This window comes from Seriola lalandi, unplaced genomic scaffold, assembly GCF_002814215.2.
Source record: "Seriola lalandi dorsalis isolate HSWRI2012SDOR001 ecotype SW California unplaced genomic scaffold, Sedor1 jcf7180002054951, whole genome shotgun sequence".
NCBI lineage: Eukaryota > Metazoa > Chordata > Actinopteri > Carangiformes > Carangidae > Seriola > Seriola lalandi.
Genome location: NW_019525502.1, coordinates 202311 through 226338, shown reverse-complemented (window position 1 = coordinate 226338; position 24028 = coordinate 202311). Strand labels below are relative to the sequence as shown.

Here is a 24028-nt window from a genome sequence, read left to right as displayed (position 1 = left end):
CCCCCCCCCCCCCCCCCCCCCCCCAACCTTAACAATAAGCAATTCATGCCTAACCTTAACCAGGGGCCCATGTCTTTTTATACCACAGAAGGAGGTAACAAAATTACACACACACGCACACACTAACACAACACAACCGCACTATTGTCGGAGTAGCCCAATCAGAGCCTCAATCTCATCCAGTTGTTAAACTCGTAAAGAAAGTTTTCACATATATGTACAGACGTAAACTTTTACAAGAAACAGGAAGTATAATGTTGCCATGGATTCAGTGAGCTACGTTGTCGTTACCATTGAATTGCTTTAGAAAATTTCTCTGTGCCCCTCTTACAGTTTAAACGTCTGGATTATAGATGAAGTTGAAAACTGTCCTAACGATACAAGGATTCTACATTATAACAACCGTCCCAAATCAGTTTTTACCTGCCTAGAAAAACTACCCAGATCTGTTCTAGTCTGGACGAGCTGGTGCTGATGAATAGGATCAAATAATATGTAAAGACTCTAATCTTCAGGCGTTCTCAAGAAGATCTTCTTTTCAATTATATTTGATATTTTCAATTGACGTCAGTGACTGTTGACGTCACCTGTGTGTCACCGTGGGAAACTAACCCCTCAATAAACACCTTTATAGGTCCCTTTGTAGTCTGTGCCGTCCTACACACCTCTCCATCCAGGATCTCACCAAACTCTTGAGAATTTTTTCCTCCTTTTTGGGCCTTTTTGGGCACAAATGTCTCTGTGCAGAAACAGGCGTTCTTGGTGGATTTTCGGGGGTTTTCCAGCTCCAAAACTCCATGTTACTAAAGAGTGGTACGGCATTATCTTGTGGATTTACTCAGTTGTCAAAAGTATGCTCCTTCCTGACTGTCAATGACTAAAAGATCTGTGCAACTTGGTCAAATCAGTCTTGATGTGTGGTTTGTCCAGTTTTTACCCGTCAACTTGTGTGCAGGTTTGTCCAAAGCTAAAATGAAAAATGCATCCAAGAAACATTCAAGACGAAGAGGAATCAGATTGTTCCAGTCACTTCTACAGGAGGCTTGAGATGCTGAAAGGGTGTAACCGTATCTTCAGGATGCATATGTAATCTTTTCTCATCACATAGTGGAAGCACTCAGTGAAAATAAGCACTCACAGTGTTTGCACCTGCGATAATAGCAGCTAAAGTTACATTTAAATCAGCTGTTGTCATTTGACACAGGGAGAAAAGCAGCTGATAAACAGCTTAAAATCATAAGATTTTAAGCTGTTTATCTGATCCCTGACCACTGAACAATGTGTATAGGTGAGAGAGTTGTTGTTGCTGTTATTGATGTAACCAAACTGCTAAAGGTCAGAAGTTCTTCTTCTGCTGTTTTCTCTTAGTTAACAAACAGCTTGAGGTGCATCGCCACCTGCTCCTGGACAGGAGGAGGACTGACCCTGCAACATGTAACTGAGAAAACAGAGTGGGATTGTAATCAGGTTTGTGATCTCACAGACACAGACACAGATCCCTGACTGAGTGTAAACAAAAGAGTCTTAAATCTGGTCTGGATCTTATCTGGATACAAGACACTTGAAATGAGGATTGGAACAAACATTGATAGCAGGGATGTTTTTAAATGAAGCAGAAATCTGCAGGTCTAAATCTTCAAGCCTCAAAAACACTGTACAAACAGACTCATGGATTATATGATTTTTTTAAGGGAGACTTTAGGCTTTTCTCCTCTCTTGAAGAGGCTACATGTAAGTTTTCTCTGCCTTGGTTTCTTGCCAGGAGCAGGTGCTGGTGATTATCGCTTGTCAAGAGCTTATGCCATTGTTGTCTTTATAATACAAGAAGTTATAATACGCCCTCTGAGCAGCGCTATGTCTTCAGGGCAGATTGCAGGCTACTTTGAGTTGCTATCGGAAAGTGATGAGACGGGCCAGGGCTAGCTGGTTAGCATGATAACCTAAGTAGAAGAAAAGATGTGATAGAGGAAAGCGTTAACATTTCCACCTCTGGACACGGCTCTTGGCGAGTAAAGAACTCGTAACATTTATTCTAGACTGAAAAAAATTACAAATCGCTCCGTCTTTAACGTGCTGTTATTTTTCTTCTCAAGCTTCTGAATAGGCACCAGTGTGATTTCACACACACACACACACACACACACACACACACACACACACACACACACACACAGCTGCATTTTAAACATTTCCCCCAAACTGTGTGTTCAGACTGTGCCATATTTTCTGTCTTTAGAATATCCAACATAATGTTTTTGCTCATTAATACATGCTGGCTGTGATTTTTTTATTTTTTTATTTATTTTTTTAAATTCATCATAACTGATTATTTTTTTGATCAAGTGTTGAGGTTTAGAGGTTTGGCAGATTTCACATTTTGAGTCATTACCACGCTGTCTGCTGTCGATGCGAGTGGTCATTTTATTAAATCCTCTGAACTGACTGGAGCCACGCTGGAGCATGACTGCGAGGCCAGAATAATTATCATATTATTTTTTTTGGTCTTATTTCATGAATCCTTCTGTTCACTCAGCAGCTGCTAACTGTCAGGCTCATTGAGAAACTGTATGTAATGATGGGAAATACAAATAAACTTGACTAATCGTAGGTGGCAGCTGACAAGGTTGCTGGCAGCAAGTAACGACTTAATATTCATGAACACTCTCAGCCAGTTAGCACTGATTAGACGTAATGCTCGTGTACACATGTAAAAACATTAGACGGCTGGAAAATAAAAAGTAAAAAAAAAAGTTTTTTTTTTCCCAAACACATTAAAACACCAGCTGTGGAGATACACAGCTGTGACTACAGTGGCTGATGCCTCACGACTGCAGAACTTCTTCTGTATCACAGTCTTCCACTGAAAGCTGTCCGTACATCCGTGGCTACACTGTGAATCAGGAGCCGAGCTCAGCTGATTCAGCTCGTTTTAATGTGACAGTGGAAAACCAATGCAGGGTGAATAAGCAGGGATCAAGCTGTAGTCCACAGAGTTGCTCACTGAATCTATGGGAACATTAAACTTCCTGTTCATCAAACCTTACTCAAAACATTATGGGAATCTTCGTTCCAGATGCAAGACAATGATTATTAACAGTCACAAAATCCATTCATAGGAAATTGGACAAATTTAAACAAATACAGGCTAAAAATATACAGCTAAAGTTGTTAGCCCACATAGTAACTTATAATGTGTGTTTACATCCCCCAAAACATTATGGTAACTAAATGATAGAAGTCAATTTTCCATTCCTAGTAACTATTTTTTTTCATGTTTAACTATTGAAATGTATATATTACCCCCCCCCCCATTCATTCATATACAGAAATTTCCCCTGTGATTAAAAACCTCTGTCTGTAAGATGACACATTCATACACACACCACAGTAAATTCCAAACATGCACGCACAAACACACACACACACACACACACACACACACACATATACTGCAGAATGGTGTCCGGTCAGTGCATCATTAGCAGCCCCAGTGCTCTGTACCATATGTGCTGCGTTGGCCCTGTCAACTCCATTTGCTTCAGTTTGGCTGTTCACACTGTCTAACACTGCACCAGATGTGGCCTGCTGGCTAATTAGTAGAGAATAGAGAGATCTGTCAGAGATACATGCGTACAGTGACAAGGGAGAGTAAAACCAGGGCCGGCGACTAATGACGTAACACCATGTACACACACACACACACACCCATGCATTCATACACAGTGTTTAATCTGTCTAATTAATGTTCAGCGCTGCTGTGGTAATTAGAAAAAGCTCCTACAGTATTTTGATAATCCTTCAGCTTGGCCTGTGGCTTTTTTTTTTTTTTCTTCTTCTATTTTTGAGCTCTTTATTTGTTACACAATAATAATGGGCACCTGCCAACCAATAGGAATGAAACGTTTCCATGGTCACAGCACAGTATGCACTACAAGTAACAAACAATTTAAAGTCCAAACCCCTCCATCCCTCCACCTGTGCCGTATCCATGCCGACACTCTGACCTCTGACAGTGGGCGCTGACCCCTCTGACAGGAAGTTCAGCACGTACGTGAAAGGCAAAAAGGCCACGGGACACGGGCGCTACCCCGCTGTCACAAATCATCCCAGACAAACACACTCATTTAATAGACATCGGCGTTCAGCAGAAGGTCAATAACTTCAAGTCCTCTGCCGTCTGAGACTCGCACAAATGTCAGATGGAAATGTCAATAACCTTGTTCAGTGTATCACGGTGGTCACACCGACTGTTTTTCTCACTCTCTGTGTTTCTTTCCGAATGACTTTGACTCCTTTCTTATTCCGCTCAGGTTCAGACGAGCTTCTGGGCCTTTGAATCAATTTTGGATCTCTCCCTGTCGCATTGTCATTCTCCACTCTTACTCTTCCTCCTCCTCCTCCTGTTTCTTCTTTTACCCTCACTCCCTTCAGTGCTTTCAGTGTCTATCACTTGCCGCCGACCCCCCCCCCCCCACACACCCCCCCCCCCCCACACACACACCCCATCTATTGCCACCTGTCTTGGATCAATGCAGCTTTAGCTACTGTCACCTTCCAGCTCAGGTCATGTTTGCCTCTCTCTCTCTCTCTCTCTCTCTCTCTCTCTCTCTCTCTCTCTCCGTCTCTACCTCTGTGTCTCAGATCAATGCGGGGTTTAGCAATTGTCACATTGTAGTGCAGGTTGTGTTTTATTGAAGCTGTCAAGGCGCTGACCTTTCCATGTCCAGGGGAAGAAAGAGGGATGCCAGCAGGTATGATAGAGGGAGAGAGGGATGACCAAGCCACTTATGAGTCTAATCTATCAAAGGGGGGGCAGAGAGGGGGAGGGATTGGTTTGCTGCCAAACTTCAGGGTTCAAACACACAGCTACTTTATTTTATTTATTTATTTATTTATTTTTATTTCATTTATCCCTCACATCACTCACCTGTGTTTGTATTCATTTGTTTCCTCTCTCTTTTTTTTTTATTCTCGAACACGCAGATTCACTGCAGAGGAATATTCTTCACCGTCAGAGGTCGTTTTATTTTCCGTTCATGTACGGTGGGAAAGAAAGGACACCTCTTGTAAACACTCGATATCCAACTTTCCACAATCGTAATTCAGCAGCTGAGGATAACAAAGCCCAGTATGAGCAGCTACAGGGTTCCTTGTTCAGTCCGCCCACCTGTTGACCAGCTGAATGTTTGCAGGTTTCGGTGCCTGCTTCTTTCATAAGGACTTACTACCTAATTTACCGGACTAATTAAAGTCTTTGGCATCGCATCTCCGGTTTAAAATGAAGTGCAATTCATCAAAGTGTTGGCAGGTGTCTGCAAAGTGTGATTGTAAATCATTTCCTCCTCCATGCATAACAATAAAATGTAGAGTTGAAGTGATGTGGATGACGGATGATGATGTGGAGGTGCATTTAACGCTCGAGAAGTTGAAACACTCAGACACCAGAGGATAAACCCGGGGGTTTTAAATGATGATAGGACTACGACTTAATTAACTGACAGACTCTGTAAAATGTGCAATGACTTTTTTTTTTTTTGGTATGATTTTTATTATATTTATTTATTTTCTAAATCTTGTGGATGTCGTTTGTGGTCTCGTCAATTGTATGTATACATTCTTTTTTTTGCAATTAAGTGAGTTAATAAAAAAACACTGCCTATAATTTACTCTGTCAGTCAAACACACAGTCTGAGGGACGGTCTGTTGAAGTTTGGCTCAAATCTCAATCACTGACACATTGTCTCATGAGCAGAAGAGAGGAGAGAAGAAAAGAGGCTGTCATGTGGTTTTAATGAAGATGAAGTCGTTTCATGTTTTATTGTTCATTATATGATGGTTGAAGGGCTAAAAGTGAGTTCCTCTGGATGGATGTTTTTTAGGAGTCTGAAGTTACTTCTTCTTCTCGAAGAAGTAGTTCTTAGACATTCAGTTTTTTTTCTGACAGTATTTTGGGGTCGTGCGTGACACGATAAATAAAATCACCAACTATAGCTGCTCACGTCTTCAAGCTGAGGAGGAGTTTCACCTCCACCCATCACTTATTCCACTTTTCTTTCCTATTTTCACTGAAGCCCCTCCGGCTCAGAGATGACAGCACTGGAGTTGAGTCAGTTTCTGCTGACACAAATCTCAGGAGGAGGGCCCCCCCACACCCCCCACCCCCTCTGTAGACTCCCACAGTGACCACCACAGCCTCAACGAATCCCCTCTTAGCTGTCCCACAGAGACCAGTGGAAACTCGCTTTCCTCAGGCAAGAGTGGACACTTTAACTGTGCTGGTGAAGAGAGAGAGAGAGAGAGAGAGAGAGAGAGAGAGAGAGAGAGAGAGAGAGAGAGAGAGAGAGGATTGTCCTGTGAGAAACAGTAATCAGTAATCTTATGTTTTTGGACACTGGACTTTGGCATTGCAAAGCAACAGTTCATGAATTAATTCAGAAAAAGATCATCGTTGCAGCTTCACACAGCGCAGCCTGAAAATGTAGCAAGAGGTCTGAAAACGGTTTAATAACAGTCACCTGTTGCTGCTGGATGTCAACTACATCGAATTGAAAAGTAATATTGGTGTAATACGAGAATTACCTGTGGACCGCAGTGAATTGCCTGTGTGACAAAGTGATGTAGCGTCACTTCATCTCTCTCACGTTGGAGTGCTGTCCTCCTACTTTACAGCAGCTCTGCCGGCTGGCATTTTCTCCCTTGTCTTTCTCTTCCTCTCTTGTCAGACCTGTCATTAGTCTCACCTCCCACCTGCAACTTCAGCTTATTTAGATGATGTTCACTGTGCGCAGGTGGCACATATCCTTTATGTCACACAGTGGGACAGACTAATGGGCACTGGGGATAATGGGGATTCATCCTCCACTTTAATGATTCCTTTCTCTCTCTGTCACTCAGTCCTTCCTTCCTTCCTTCTTTCTTTCCTTCCTTCCTTCCTTCCTACATATTTTTTTTGTCAGATTCAGACTGAGAGACAGAACAAAAGGTAATACCTCCTGTAAGTGCTGTACTCAACCTGTACTCGGTGTCCATCCCTTTTCATCATTGCCACCTTGTGTGTGTGTGTGTGTTTGTGTGTTTGTGTGTTTGTGTGTGTGTTTGTGTGTTTGTGTGTGTGTGTGTGTGTGTGTGACCAGAATAATACAAATCCAGGGAGGGACACGGGTCATCTGTGTAACTGGAACAGTATGTGTGTGTGTGTGCGTGTGTGTGCTTGTCACTGAAAAGAGGGAGAGCTGCTTTGCCGCTGAGCAGATCTGGCGACCTCGGCTCATGACGAGCAGCTGTGTCCGCCGGAGCCTGAGGAGGTGGACGTGGCTGGCCTCGCGCCATTCTCCGCATTGCTTTTGAAAGCAGGGCCAGGTCTGAAGGGCGCTCGGGCGCTCCCGCTGTGTCACCACCAATACGGCCGTTTTGAGGAGCCGCTGCTCTTCAGCGGCCTTATCGCGGGTGAGGAGTATAACATCTGGCAGCCGCTGATCCAGCCCACAGGAGGCGACATCAACTAGGTTTAAGGGCTCATGAAGAGAGTTGTAACATCAGGTCCTAAGATATGCGGCACAGGTTGCTGGCAGGTCTGAGCTTTCTGATAACAGCTTCGAGCCGGTGCTGTTAAAGTCCGACCGTGCTGCTAGCCTAGCTGCAAATACTGAAAAAGAAAAAAGTTAATATTTACAGATTTTGTGAGGGAACTTCTTCAGATTTGGCACAAACATTCACTTGGATTCACAGATGATCTGATTAGATTATGAGGGTCAAAGGTCAAAGGCCAAGGTCACTGTGACCTCTCAAAACACATTTTTGGTCAGAACTCACTCATTTAGACCCAAATTAGAGGATTTAACACAAATTTCTAATAGGATAAAATGAAGTAATTCTGGGGCTAATTATCTTCATTTATCTTTATTATTTTGGATCTTGTCAACAAATATTCTCCACAGGTCCGTCTCAGACCTCTACCTCCTACTACACCTGATTATAAAGTACATGCTTCTTTGGAGAAAGGCATCTATTGCTTGTTGTGAAAGTAGCAGTGGTGGGTAAATGATCAGTCATTCTCTCTGTCTGTCTTTGTGACCCTGATGTCCTCCGTCTCTCACTGGGAGGCAGGATGATGTCCACAGGAAGTGTTGCTGCTTCCAGTAACTAGTAATGAAGCAGGAACAACAGGTTGAAGGTGTTTCTACTTCCCTGAGGTTTCATTGTGTTTTCATGCTGTAGGCCTCCACCCATGATTCAGCCAAAAACCACCCCACACTGTGTATGTGTGTGTGTGTTTGTGTATTCATTTTTTATTTTCTGTTCTGGTGTGTGCAACAGTACATTCACTCAATAACTTTTGTGCTTTTCATTTTGCTTTATATGCATTTGCAACAGAGTGAGTGTGTGAGTGTGTGAGCGTGCATGCGCGCGTGCGTGTGATGCAGCATCGTTCCCCACAGGCCAGATGAGGTGGCCTTTGTGGCATCTTGAGTCAGAAACTATAAAACTTTAAACACATTTCAGCTACATTCCAAGGACACAGCCACTGAAGCGCCACAGCTTGGTAAAGACCTCGGGCTCTGACGCTTCGCTTCACCGCTGCGGTTGCATCACCGTATTCAGCCCGACACTGACAGGCCGCTGTGACCACATAAAACCTGACACTCTGTCGTTTAACTTTCCTTTCTATTGTGGTAAATAGGCGTCCTAACATGCATAGATGATTGGAAGCAGTGACCATTTTTCACCCAATCCTATAATCCTGAGCTTTTTTTCAACCTGATTGTCTTCTCACAAAAGTTTTATTATAAATGACATATGCAGTATCACTGGGGGAGGGGTCCTTTGACTGGGTGTGGACGAAAAATCACTTTAAATGGTTTGACATTGATTTTCTTACTAAAATCTTTCTGAACATTGTTCTCTGATTAAAAAATGTTGCCAGACTCATCGGAGTCGCTTTCAATTATTACCGAACGTCGCAGGAAAGAGCTTCGCGAGCAGCAGCAGCAGTGAAGCTGATTCCCAGACTTTTTCTTTCCGCCTGTCAGCAGTTAGCGTAGCTCAGAAATATTAATTGAGGTGCGTCTGTTGGATATATAAGATGTGCAAGAACCACGACAAAAAAATAATCTGTACATCAACAACCATCACAGTTTTCACTCTGCCAGGTGGTGGAGGAGAGCTGCAACATTACGTCTTCATTTAACGCTGCGGTGATTTTCGCCAATAACACAATATAGCACAACTGTTGCATGAAAGCAGTGTCGAAGCTGGAGTCACGGTCTTCTCGCTGAAGCTCTGCAGCACCGAACATGCATCTACGTCACGTCAGATTCTCTAATAGCAACAGTAACCTCACAAGTGTGGCCCGCTCTATTTTCACAATGACTACAAGCTTCCCTGCTGCAGGAAAGAGAGTCATTTAGGCTGAAATGGAGGTTTGTTCGAGTGAGAGAGGCGTCTACGTGTCCTGCAGCATTAATTGGAGTTGGTTGATAGTGAGTTAGAGGAGCCAGAAGGTGGTGGCTGGAGCGGTCGGTTTGTGGGTTAGAGGAGCTGGAGGGTGGAGGAGCGTCCCGGCGTCGCTGTCCCACTTTTCCTTAGATGGCTCTTTTCTGACTGATGCTGTCTGTTACTCCTCTTCCTCTCTTTCGCAGCCTCTCTTCTTCAGAATTTTGATTTGACATTTTTGCATTTTGAATAAAATCCAACGCCTACTGCTGGTTAGCTAGCTTGTCATGATCTGTCGCTGACCGCCCATCGACTACATCAAATCCAGCTCTGCCGCCTGCACCAACCTCACCCTGCACTCATTCGAACTTTCATCACTACAATTGTCTCTCTGGCCAATAGTTTATGAAACAATAATAAATGATATGAAGATTTTGTTTTATTTGCAGCTAACTCGGTAAAAAGAACGTGTTATTAAGAGTTAAGATAAGATGCTAGAATGTGAGCAGCTGTGTCTCAGGAGGCGGAGCAGGGTCGATCACTGATCACAGGGTTGGTGGTTCAATCCCCTGCTCCACCTGGACAAGACACTGAGCCCTGAATGGCTGCTCCCAGTGGTCAGACCTGTGTGTGTGTGTGTGTGTGTGTGTGTGTGAAGCTGCTGATTATGCGTTTAAGTCCAAAAAAAATGTTTGTGGTTTTAGTGGAATTTTTTTAAATCCAGTTACTTTATGTTACTTATTTTCTTTTTCTTTTTTCATGAAACATAGAACCAGAAATAATGAACCCTGCATGATAAACCCTGGGTTGAGCGTTTAACCTTCTCTGCGGACAGAGCTGCATAACATCAGCATGCATCAGACTTTTAACCCATACATAATGTGAGTGTGTGAGTGCATTCCTTCTCCCGGCAGATCAAAGGGTAATTGGAACAAATATCTAGTGTGGGAGATTTGCAACTTTTCTCCGAGATTTTTCCTTGCGGGACGGATTGGAATTTTCATTTTTACCGGCCATTAGCGGAGACCTTGATGGGAAGAGATCAAATAATCCCTGACCTCACACAGATTTTGTGTAATTACCTTTAACGCCTTTTTACTCATTACTGTGTCAAACTCCTTTTTCTCCAGCAAACAGAGAATCGTCCCACATTTACACTTAACTTCTGAAGTCAGGGCTGAAGTTACCTCACATAGATTAGCAGGGGCTCTGAGAGGAAGTCACTGTTTATTTTAGCCAAATTCAATCTCCAATTCAATCATTTCGACTGCAGCTCCATATTTTAAAGACCTGTCTGTTGATCAGCTACACTGAATTAAAGTTCTTGTCCCCACAGGTTTTAATCATATCGACATAATTAAAATAAAGGGGTTTGTGTCTTTAATAAAATCTCTGTTGCGTGTCACAATGATTTTATGCAACAATAATGCCAACTTGCAGAGCTCCAGTACATGGTGTGAAGGAAAATCTAATGGAAAAAAGGACGATAAAACATCATCAGATCATTTCACTTCTCCCTTTACGACTTTTACACTAGTCCATATAAACTTCTCCGTAGCAACACATTCGTTTCCAAATCCTCAACAGGATCTAACTCCTCGTTTCTTCTCCTTCCCCCTCTTCCTCTCCCTCTCTCCAGATCCCTCAGATCAGCTACGCCTCCACCGCTCCGGAGCTGAGCGACGACCGGCGCTACGACTTCTTCTCTCGGGTCGTCCCTCCTGACAGTTTCCAGGCTCAGGCGATGGTGGACATCGTCAAGGCCATGGGCTGGAACTACGTCTCCACCGTGGCCTCGGAGGGCAGCTACGGGGAGAAGGGGGTGGACGCCTTCATGCAGCTCTCCAGAGAAGCAGGTAAGAGAGTGGTGCATCACGGTCTGAAGACAAGCAGCAGATGGTTTATGTGGTGACGATCGATCGGTGGATGAGTGTGTTTTGCATCGTGTTAACCGGCACAGGTTTATGTCCTGGTGACATTTCACCACAAACCCCTTCTTCCAAAATATGTAATACAATTAATTACATCCACACAGACACCATGAATTTTTTAGATATGCTGACAACATGTTTAACCAATCCAGACCTTGACCTGATTCAGACCCTGAAAACATGGTTGCAAGTATCTGCCTTAAAAAACTGGATCAGGAATCAGCGAGTACGCGAGTCTATGCACGATCCGATACCACATAATGTATTGATAAACTTTATAGTTTTATGCCCAGAAATCAATTCTTCTTCATTGCCCTAAAACAGTAGCCTGCATGGGGGAGTTGCACTCTGCAGCCACTGGCAGCTACGGTTTTAGAGTGGAAAAAAAACAGAATTGATTTGTGGTAAACGGCGTAACGTTAGCCTTTGGCTGTGGTCACTAATGGGCGGATTACAGTCAAGGTCCAAAGCTGGATCCGGACCCAGATCTATAAATGATAGAGAATCATTAAATTTTTTTGACTAAATGTTTCTGTTTTAACTGGCACAGCTATTCTTGCCTTTATGGCACTGGTCACGTAATGCTACTCAGCCAGTCACTGTGACTCGTGTCAGTGAGTGACACACACACACACACACACACACACACACACACACACACACGCTGAGACGAGACGACAGTTTGCAGAAGAAGCCTACAATAGCAGGTTTAAATTATTTTTCAATATGTTGTCCAGTTTGAAAAGACCCAAAATGAACAGTGTAGGCAGAATACTTCATTATTACAAGCAAATTATTTATAGCATTGTTATAGCATATAGCATTAGTATGGGAATGGTTCTGTCCCAAGCTTTTTGATCTGTATAAGCCGTTGATCACTGTAAAAGTAAAAATAAAAAGAGAGATAGAGAGAGAGATTCTATGGCATTCATGTGTTTGTTCATGTTTTACTAAAGGTTTAACCTGAGCCATGCCACAAAACAATGAAAGCAATCACATCACATCCCTACGGGGTCAGTAGCATTCAGCTGTTCAAATATATATTTATATAACGCGTTGGTATGAGATCGATAGTCAGTATTGGCTGATAAAGGTTCAGGTATCAGAATCCGTATCTGAACATCTCGAGTTGGAAATTAAACATGGCCCTAGAGGTGGCGTCTGTTCTTAGCTCACTTTTCAACACAGTCAGCAGCAGCTGTTGCAGCTACGGCTGCTAAGCTACTTTAAAACCTTTAATGCCTGATCGCTTCAGTTGCCATCAAAACTCAAACTCCTTTTTAACTCTGAGCACACAGACCTGAAACAATAATTTAATGATTTGATGCGAATGACAAGTTCCAGAGGACGTCAAACTTGATCATCATGTTTGTAAGATTTCTTCACCATCAAGATAATCCGGTGATAACTGTCTGTACAATTACGGCTACGGTGCGAACAGGAAGTGCTGATAGCAAATTTGGCATAGTTATCTCAGGTTCTATTTTCGTAGGGTGCGATCAGTGTCAGATTATGAAAACCGCTCTGTTAAAATGAGTTTTAATTCTGACCTTGAACTATTGTGCCAGTCTTAACGCTTCTAGGACTCAGACGCACACCCCGCCACTTTTCCTCTGTTTCTCAGCACGAAAGTAAAAGAATCCGTCTCCCTACCTGCGAAACATGAAACAGATCTGATATAAACTGGTGACTCACAGAAGCTAAAAAGGAATTAATTAGAGTATACAGTGATGTTGATTGCTCTCCGAATAATCTCAGTGACATTTAGAACAATCTGATGACTCTTCACAACCCACCAGTCGGGATGTGTCCTGACATTTATGTGCTGGAGTTTTTTTTTTTTTAGAGGATTATTAAAGGACACGGCGCTGCCAGGGAGCGCAGAGGACGCCCAGAAATCTCTTAACTGTCTAACAACAAACAGTCGCCCCGATATTTCCACAAAAGCACAGCACATCGTTGATCTGTGGTGCTTTTTGAACAGTGATTTGATTTAAAAAAAAAAAAAAAAAGACTTGCACAGCGGTCCTTCTCAGTGTTACCCCAAGCAGTGTTCAGCCTCTTTATCTTTACAACAGGTTCTCTTTGAAAGCACATTCAGGAAAAATCTTGGAGCCTTAATCCCCAACTGCGTTCTCATTTTTAATGGTAATGAGCAGATAAAACCAGTGGCCGGACTCTCATGTAAGAAGTGATTGTGAAGCCACACAAAGACACAAAAATACTGTAGCTGCTTGAGTTTAATGTGAATATAACCAAAAAAAAATGTTTGCAGGATCAGGCCCAGACCTGAATCACTTTGTGGCGTCAGTTTGGTAACAAAAATTCATTCATTCAATCCTAATTGTCGATCCACTTTTGTGCACACCAAGTAAAATTGAATTTAAAAAAATGTCCGTAATATTTCATCAGAAAAACAAGAGAAGTTAATGGAGTATAGTCATCAGCACTTGCAGATAAGTACGGATGGTTGGCTAATGACCAGCAGCAGTTTCAGCTCCAGGCTTTCTCGGGCGTTTCACAAAGCTGCAGAAAAACGGCTTTGTTTATGTATTTATTGCATTTAGAGAATATTTAATATGGACTTAATGAACTGCCAAACAAAACTGAAGAGTTAATTCTTGATTTAATGTATAATTCTGGCAGATGGCTCCATCACCCTGTGTGTCTGTCATAGTCACGGAGAGCCGTTCAAATCATTATCTCTGCTGTTACTGGATTGGTTCAATTTGTCAGCGAGCTGATTGGAACCTAATTAAGACACCCGTCATCAAAATGTGCTTTTAAAGTCATTGGATTTTTTTCTTTCTCCACAAAGTGCTGATATAACAAGGTTCATTCCCTGCAGCAGCTGTGAGCAGCTCTGTGATTCATGAGTCCTCTGGACCAAAAACCCTTTTCTCAGAGCGAGGACCTGCTTTGTGAGTCACTCCCAGAGTCTTAAAGTCATGACTGATCTGACCCTCATCTTTAAGGAGTTCCTCTCCTATGTCATCCAGTTAGTCCTTACTTTTTAGCCTCAGGGTGTTTCGTGAAAACGGCCCCTTGACCGGGATGGACGGTGCGCTACAGCTGAATGCATAAAAAAAACAAAGCCTTACCACGGTAAATTAACCAAGTCTCGGTGTGAAGGGACAGTAGATTGAACATCCAGCCGTTTGTCCTGCATCCCTTCAGGCAGTGTGACATGTGGTGTGGTTACAAGCTCTGCGCTGTGCGGCATCCAGTGGTGCAGGCCACCACGAGGCAGTGAGGAATTTCAGATTCTGAAACGAATGATAAATCCAGGAGGACTGTGTCTTTTAACAGAGTCTGGTCATTGTGCAGATTCGGTAATTGCTCCTAAATCCTCTCATATCTGATGCTATCAACCCAAGAATACGACTACGCCTTCTTAGCCCACTGTTCGGCTGATAAATATTTGATAAAGGAGCTCTGTTTCTGTGTGTGTGTGTGTGTGTGTTTGAGAAGCGTGCAGGTCTTTCTAGGTTATCTGCAGATTTGGGAGTAATCCACTATGTATTGATTGCGGGAGGTTCCTTGTATCAGTTGACAGACACACATCCACAGCTCTTGCGCGCACATGCACGAACACAGAGCCGGTAATATAATTAGACAGTGTTCGTTTCCAGCGGGGCGTTGAAGATAAGGGCCTACACACACACACACACACACACACACACACACGCAGGCAGTAATGCAGGGAGGACACCTCCAGAGTGATTAATCAGGTGGTTGGAGACTGATTAGCAGGAAGTTTTTCTCAGGCTTCTTCCACAACTTCTCCCTCAGTCGTTCTCCAGCGTCTGATAAGCCAAGCGGCTCCTCGCTACAGCCGAGGCTACAACACGACTGCGGTTACAACGCACGCTGTCTCACGGTGCGCTCGCTGTGCCGACAAACAGGAACTTCACATGTAAGCTGCCAAATATTTGCGTTTGGAGTCTGGGGTTTTCCTCTCCGGGATGATGCGGCTCTCGACTCTTCTCTTTCATTACAAGAGCATCAGCGTGTTGTGGCAGGAAAGCAAACGAGAAGACGTGAAGAGATTGTCAAAGACTGACACCCACGTCTACTGCTGCCACATATAGATGAAGTAAACAAGCCTCCAGCAGCGTGATGGGGCCTTAATTGTAAATCTGTGTACAACACTGTGATACATGAGACAGATTAAATTTCTAAAGCATTTCTTTTGCTAAGAATTCTGTCCAGCAGATCATGTCGCCTGTCAGAAAGACTGCAGTTATCAAATATCCTTAAAATAAAGGTTATTATCTAAAAAAAATATACAAATCCACAATCCTCTGCTCCATGAAATCTGTTTTACTTTCATGTAACCCTGTTAAATCCCCATGTTTGTTCGCCAGCAAAAGGACCAGTGGTCTTCTTACAAGGGGTCAAGGGTGAGCCGACACCCTGCTGACCTCCGTTAGCTGCTCAGTCTGTATCATATGACCGTAATCCATGTTTATGTTCTGCCCACCAGTTTGCGTGGTTCTAACTTTTTAGTTCAACTCTTAAAGACATCAGTTTGGCAGACAGCTGTAAATACTTATATACCCATGATCCTCGGCCATTGGTGCTGTGGAGAAGAAGGTGTGTGTGTGTGTGTGAGAGACGTGGATCAGAGAAGCAGCACATTTTTTTTAAATGTTTTTTTTTTCAAATTGTAGTAGTCGAGAACAAAGCACGTAGTCATGGTTACTTAATTCAAATCCAAAACCGACCCAGAGACCAAAAGTGACGCGACTGAAGCTGCAGATTGTAAAATTTTGAATGTTTTGAGCTTTCACCAACTGTTGCAGCGGCACGTGTGACAAGCTCTTTGATGAGATTTTTCTCGCTGAAATGCACCCTGGGAGTCGTAGTCCTCTCCTTCGGTGTTAATGGCCACAGGCTTCTTGTAGCTATTTTCTAACACAGTTGTTCATCCTTTGGCAGTTGGAGCTCTTCTCAGACTGAGAGGACATGAATCATCCAGACAGTTGAAGGAAAAGTGAACAGGACTTTTATTTCTAAATAGACCTTGCTCTCATTGGGTTATTTGAAAACTGAGCTGTTAAGAACTTCATTTTCATTTGCATTGGTGCTGATTATTGTATTTAATTATGAAATAGAAAGAAACTCTGCATGTGTTTTCTCTCCATCATTAAAATATACATGTTCTTCAATTGGATTCTGCTTAATAAGATGCAGAGGAACAGACACATCTGACTGAAAACATATTTACCAAAATATGACCATTCATTGATCAAAATGCATCTCCGTGTGTATAAACAGAGACAACATAAATTCAGTGTCGGGAAAAGAGGATCCATATTCTCAAAAATTGCTTTTTTATTTATGAGGGAATGTATTCCAAGTCCAATGTGTTGGAATAGATAACATGTGTAACAGTATATGAGACATCAGAGGAGGCTCGCTCTGCTTCTAGTGGCAAATTTCATACTGTTTATATTTGTCAAGAAAAAAAAAAGTCAGTGAAGCCTTTGGGAATGTCTTTAAATATCTGCTTTAACTGGTCATGAAAATGTGACCTGTCTTCATCCAAGTCACAAATACAGACAAACACAGTGTCCCTGAGCTGATATCACGCAAACAGTTATAGTCTTTTGTGTCTTTATTGAACACAGTCATTAGACATTCACAGCGTTGGTGCAAAAGTAAGTGAACCCTTGGATTTAATAATTGCTCGAACCTCTGTTAGCATCAATAATTTTGGAAAATTCTTCCGTTATAGAGCTGCTTCAGCTCGGACATATCCTCAGGATGTCCCGTGTGAGTGACTCTTCGGGTCATTCCACAGCATCTCTACTGGGTGAAGCTGTGGGCTCTGACTGGGCCCCTCCAGAGGTGGGGGGGTTTCCTTAGTTTATATCATTCTGTAGTAGATTTGCTTTGATGTTTAGGGTTATTGTCCTGCTGCCTCACCCAGCTTCTCCTGACAGGTGGACAGACACCCTGACGTTATCCTGTAAGAGGATGTGGAGCTGACCAGGCCCAGAGGCAGCAAAGCCTCCCTCCACCCTGCTTCACCTTTGGGTTAATGTTTTCATGTTGGGAGGCAGTGGCCTTTTTACCCCATAGACAGAGCAAATCAACCTGAGTTTCATCAGTCCATAAAACTTTTTTTTGGCAAACTTCAGGTGCAGTTATGCAGCAGCTTCCAACATCATGCTCCATGCAACATGATCTGTGTGTGACTCATGAACAGAGATGTTAACCAGCTCATATGATCGCTTTAAGCCTTTAGCTGTTACTCTGAGCTTCTGTCACATTGCTGATCATTCTGCTTTGTGTCTTTGGAGTCATCTCAGCTGGACGCCCACGTCTAGAACTTCTAGTGGACTGATGAAGATCTAAACTCTTTGAGATGACTCTGTAACCTTTTCATTACTGTAACTTAGATGAAGGTTTGATCATATTTAAGAAACATTTATACAATAATAAAGAACGATATAAAAGGATTCTTGCCTCTCTACGCTGTCAAGCCTAAGTGCTGGAAGTACTGACAGGTTGACACGGAGATGTCATTTTACAGAATCATTTTCTCAGTGTCAGTCAGTTGTGTTGTGTGAAGCTCAGCAGATTCCACACATCTCGATGTTTTCACAGCTCTGCTTTGACAGTTGATAAAATACTGAAGACATAGTCGATACTTGGCCACGCCAGGATAAAAGTGTATGTTGAGTTTTCCTGTGGTTGTAAGTAAGTATTCCATATTCTCGTCCACGGCTTTGTTTAAAAGTGAATGAGTACATAAAGAAGCCTACTTTAGCAGAGGAACAAATTTTAACTGGATCTCACACCCAAACATCCACATCAGTCAGGCCAAGATGAGGGAAACAAATTGTCAGTCAGACTTTTACCTTAATGCGCAAAATAATTACAAAAACGAACTTTCAGGGCCGGGTCAGTTCCGGGGTTTGGACATGAAATTAAACCTTATCTGCACATCTGAGGGAGAAAATCTGAAGTCTCAGAGGTACTTTCTAATCAGGAGTTATTATTTTGCTGCTTCCTGAATGCAGACACACTCCAGAAGACCCTCAGGAACCTGCCCTTATTATCTCTGAATCAGCAGGATTGTAAAGAAAAATGCTGTGAGATATTTGCCTTCCATTTCTTCAGAGGTTGAGAATGCTGACTGTGTAACTGGGCTCCTTAATACCATCTGAACTCAGTATTGGCAGCGTATAGCAGGAGGGAATAATGTCTCCGAGCTATTTGCCATGTGGAGCATTTGAGTGAAGAGTGTTAGTAAAAATCACACTAGTCACGAAAAACTACCTGCAGCAACTGTTTGCTTTGAAAAAATTAAGGTATTTTCATAGCTGGGTTTCTTACATGATCAATGCTGACACTCGGATAAATGTCAAACTGGTTCATGAAATCACACGTCTCACTGGAGGCTGCGATATCACAAATCTGAATATTAGTTGACTGCACCTCATGTAACGTTAGTAATTACAAAGTCGACTTCAAACAAGCAGAAAATAACTAAGATGCTATGCAATCTCTGTACTTTGTTTAAAATACATTTAACTTCTCACAATTTCATAGTTTATTTATTTTTAGTGAATAATTTTGTTATTTATTAGCCCCCATTAGTTTCCACGTAGTGAAACTGTCCCATTAAAAGTAGCTGAATCAGCTGTGATCAGCTCCTGTTCACAGTGTAGCCAGGGGTGTACAAACAACAGCACTGGATTACTGTGATACTGAAGAAAACTTAAAAACATGAAGTTCCTGAATGAAATCATGCAGTCTCCACTTTTCTCATATTTCGGGTCAGAGGTTTATTCACACTGAACAACAGAGATGATGATATCCTGAGAGTGTAAGTGTAAGTCGCATGCATTTCGTATCTCTTTGTTGAGATTCGGCTGGGTTATAACTCAGGAGTGTCATTTTAGGACACAAATTGAAGCGTCTGTGTCACAGCCACTGTTGTAGCTCCAAAGGTCGCTAGTCCTCATTTGTTTGCTGGATGACATGTTGTACTGGTACTTGTACGGCTTATTCTAGCGGGTAACCTAAAAGAAAACAGCTGTCTGTGAATGTCTCTCAGTAATCATACGTCTTGGGTTTGATTACACCCCTGTCACTGATGTTAACGCCCTCTGTATTAGAGCCTCTGAAGCAGAACACAAACAACTCAGACAGTATTTGAATGTTTACAGTGAGCAGAGGGGCTGCTTTAAAAGTCTCTTTAGAGCCTGTCAAGTGATAAAGTGATACCCCACCCAGTACTAAGTACTAAACACCAGCCTCTTGTTGGCTTTAAAGTTAGCTGTGTTGGTACCTCCATCTTACACAAGAAAAACAAGTCTTTGACTATTAGGTGGTGCCTATTTAAAAAAACACATATACAGAAACACAAAGAAAGAACAAAACAAAATACAATATCAGAAATAGTAAACAAGAGAAATAACTTTCATTGTCATGACATTCTTAATAATTATTAACATTACATGCTAGAACAATTGATTTTAAATCAGAAAAAAGACAGAATTCTGAATAATTCAATAGAATTTATTACTTATTAATAGAATTATCAAAGGTATTACAATTAATTAAAACAAAGGAACCACAGAAAAATATTAAATCATTTTAAAGACAGCAAGATATCTTATCATGTATATCACAATGGTGTATATGAAACTGACTTCTCCAAATAAAACTGCTGTAACCATTTTCAATACCATTTAAAGGTCCCATATTGTATAAAGTGAGATTTCCATGTGTTCTTTGATTAGAAAGCAGGTCTAGGTTCTATATTAATACTGTTAAAGTATCAAAGCGCTCAGTCCACAGATAAATACTCACAGCCTGTATTCAGAAACTGAGCCTTAAAACGCCTTAAAACCCATCAGGACTTCTGTAACTTTGTGATGTCACAACAAAACATTCACTGCTCTCAGCCATGCCCCAAGCCACGCCCACCTGGACCCACTGTCCAGCCTTGCAGAATTTGGTTTTTCTGAGTGTTTACCTGAAATCAACGATATTTTTATTTGATCCCTCAGAAAACAGTCAGCCAATCAGAGGAGAGGTTCAGAGTCTCTCTTCTGATTGGCTCACCAACCTGTTGTTGCTAAAGATCCAGAGAGAAGCCTGAGAGAGGAGATGTAAGACAACATTGAGATGGGTTTTGGGTCTTAAAACCATAAAAACATCTTCTTATGGATCAACACTTCAAACAAAACACCGGAAAAGTGTAAAATATGGGACGCTTAAAGATAAAAGATGTGACCTAGCGGTACTATGGTGCTCATTATCAGCATAATCCAGTGTTTGAACCTACACACAATGCCCAGACTTCAGTTTGCTTTTTTATTTATCTGTGTGGACGTTGAAAGAAAGCTCAGCATCAGTAATAACACCAGATCATTTTAAAGAATGAGCATGATGACGAAGGAGTGAAAGAAACATACAATAAGATTTATTCTTTTTAACAATCATTTTGTTGGCATGAAATAAATTGTGCACATTGTCAGAATCATACTGAAGGTGAGTACTGAAGAGCATTAACATGAGATTTCGATATATATAAATATAAATAATTGTGTCGTCTACATACAGACGAGGTTACTGTTGCACAGCCTCCACACATACACAAAAATGTGTAATTGGCCATATTTTGGCAAAACTGTCAGTGTATGTGAAACAGTGGAGGAACAACAGAGTTGAGCTCTTTAGTTCGTTGAGTTCAAAAGTTGCGAAAGCTTGGCTGAAATTTAATGCAAACCCTCTGGTTCAAGTGTTTGCTGTGTGGAGATTAGTGCTGTGCTGTTAAGGCTATATCTGCTGACAGTTGTTGTGTGGTGTTCCCCAGCAACAGCCGTCCTTAGGTCTTGTTTCCATGGTGGCTCCTTACCTTGGCTCTGCAGCTGTTTGTCTCTTCATCCTCCTCCATCTTCTTCTTAAACAGACATCCCCTCAGTGTGTTTATTTATAAATTCATTAGGCTGGAGAGCTATTAGAAGGAGCACATCAGCTAATGCAGCACCTAATTTGCCTATTTGATTACCTGGGAGTCCCGGATGGCATCCATCAGCCATTTATTAGTCTCCTTTGCTTCCATACTTACAGGAGTGACACATACTTATCACCATTAGTGGGAACTGCAGAGTGGGGGTGGGAAGGAGGATAGTATGAATGAAAAGAGAGGTGGTTTCACTTTACTTCATCAGACCACGCCGTGTTACTCTGCAAATGATAGCTAGTCTGATCCAATTCAGGGAGAGATCAGTCATATGGCATACATGTTCAGTGATATAGTTCATCGTTGCGGCGGCTGGAGTAATGTTTGCTCGGCCTATCGCAGCACGGCGAGGTTGACGTTCATCAAAATAACTCCCCTAACTATCCCATTTTGTAAAACAAACCCATCGCTTCAGGGTTTTTTTTCCTTCTTTCACGCAGTTCAGCGAACAGTAATATCTCTCCATCACACTGGCACCGACTGATCTGTTTTCATACTTCTCTCTTTTTTTGCACTGCATAAGCAAATTCCACATCTGATGTCGAGTAATTTCAAAACAACTTTTTAAAGGGAAGCTTAATGGCGTCCCGCAGGATCGAGCCAAAGCGACATTAATATTTCAAGGTGGAGTCTTCGTGTGAACTATAGCCTAGTCATTGTTTAAAATTTGAAGAGTCTGCGGTCCGCTGCTTTTTGATACACATCAGCTCAATACCACGCCGAGATCAAGGACTTTGAAAGGAGGAGAGGGGAATGAAAGGAAAAAAGGAAAAATCTTGCTTCGGGTTGTGTTGTTTATACTGGAGTTATACTAGTGTTAGTGTGTGGTTAGCTTAGCACAATCAAACCTGTAAGAGCTATTCTCAAATGGTCTCTATTTTCTCTTGACACCTGTTGTTAAAAATGCATCTGGACTGTCTAAGGAATCACATGTCAGGTGTAATCCTGTGTTTGGTAGAAGAAATGTAAAACATCTAATACAAAATGTAAAGCATGTACCTATTGTACTTTCATATGACTAAAGTTGGAGAATTTACAATGAAAGACACAGTATTTAATTTCAGTGGCATGGCTAAAGAATGAATGGAAGTGTTTAAATTGTTTTTTAATACAGATTCACAGTTTCATCATAGATCTGTCATCTTGAGGTGTATTTAGTGCAGTTTTTACAGCGTGTCAATATATTCAATGGTGGACTTTGACTTATTTAGACTTCAGGCTTTGGTTTCAGTTTAGACTTTGGGTGTTTTTTTTTTATCGTATCTGGTTACATTGAGGATTTTGTTATAGAGAACTTCCTTTTCAAACTGATGTTGCTGGTCAGTATTACATTATTGGATTATAGTGGCCTTGACTCCGTGAGGATTCACGTCATAACATGAGGGACGTGCTTCTACAAAACACGATATATAATTTGAAACACACACCGTCATCGTCAGCGTCTGAAGGACGCATGAAATACAGAGCTATAACTCTTTCACTGAAGACATCAAACACTTAAACCCATAGAAACCCGTCGTAGCAGCTGCCTGGTCATGAAACTGTCATGTCAGTCGCTCCACCAAAGTGCCACTGGCTCAGTTAATGACTAGCACATAGAGGCTGCCTACGGAGCCGTCAGCCCAGTTACAGGTCATTAAGAGGAAGGTGCAGTCTCAGTCAGTCATGACTCACCCGGTGACTCATCAGCACAGCCACCGAGATTCGTGACTGTTCTGATTTTAGCTCCTGGTGAACATCAGCAAACAAAGACGCTGAGCGACGAAGTGAGGGATCTCATTACTTTCACATTTTAATTCCAATCACAAATCCAGATGAAGTCCTTGAAAAAGTTGCAGTGCGTTTCAACAGAGCTTTGGTAAATGAACGTGCGTTTGTTTTGTAGAGAATGTGAGTGTATATGTTTTGCATATGTGCCACACACTCGAGAATTTCCTCTCGGCGGTCTGGGAGTCAAATTGAAGGCAAAGCTCTTCCACAAATCTCTCTGCATCCATTTTGTCTCAAGGCCAAAAGAGGAAAGATAAGAGCAGACTACGTGTCCTTCAGTTAAGCCAAGAAGCTTAAAATGGAAGTCAAAAGACTGGAACTGGGATAAAGTAATCTAATACAGAACTTTTCACAGTAAAAGCCTTTACTATTTAGCAAAATATAGTTCCAATCTCCCTGTAAAACAGATTCAGAACCTGTGGTGAACAATTTAAAATTCAGCGCCGGGGCATCAGATCTTAGTGGTGGTTCGTTTCAGGGCTGTTGCTGTTGCTACAACTGAAGACGCCGAGGTCACGTCCTTGGTACTTCAGGATAAGAGGAAATAAAAGATTCAGTTTTTCCTCAGCAACATTTTTATTCTTTGTAGAGAATTTAAAGCAACATTTAGATGTTTCATGCTTGGAAAACGCACATAAATTGATAAATTAACAAAATGAAATCTGAAAAGGTTTAGACTTTTTTGGTGAATTAGGCAAACTTCAGTGTTTTCTTCTTCTGTGCACATTAAAATGTACAGAATCCAAAAAGACCCAGAGATATGAAGACGCTGAGTGTAACCTCATTTATCAGCTCATATTCCGCATTGACAATGCAGTCATAACATCACATATTAGTCTATCCATCACCCTGACAAACACACAGCACACTGTTGTGCTTGTGTACGCTGCCTCCTTCATCCAGAATG

At 42.0% G+C, this 24028-nt stretch overlaps 1 protein-coding gene across 1 annotated transcript in view; it reads left to right on the top strand.

Annotated features, from left to right (window-relative positions):
- grm7 (glutamate metabotropic receptor 7) overlaps positions 1–24028 on the top strand; it is a 263044-nt gene that overhangs the window by 77092 nt on the left and 161924 nt on the right. Inside the window, exon 2 of the mRNA XM_023394638.2 lies at positions 11072–11288. Coding sequence (XP_023250406.1) covers positions 11072–11288 — 217 coding nt within the window. The remainder of the gene's footprint in view (positions 1–11071; positions 11289–24028) is intronic.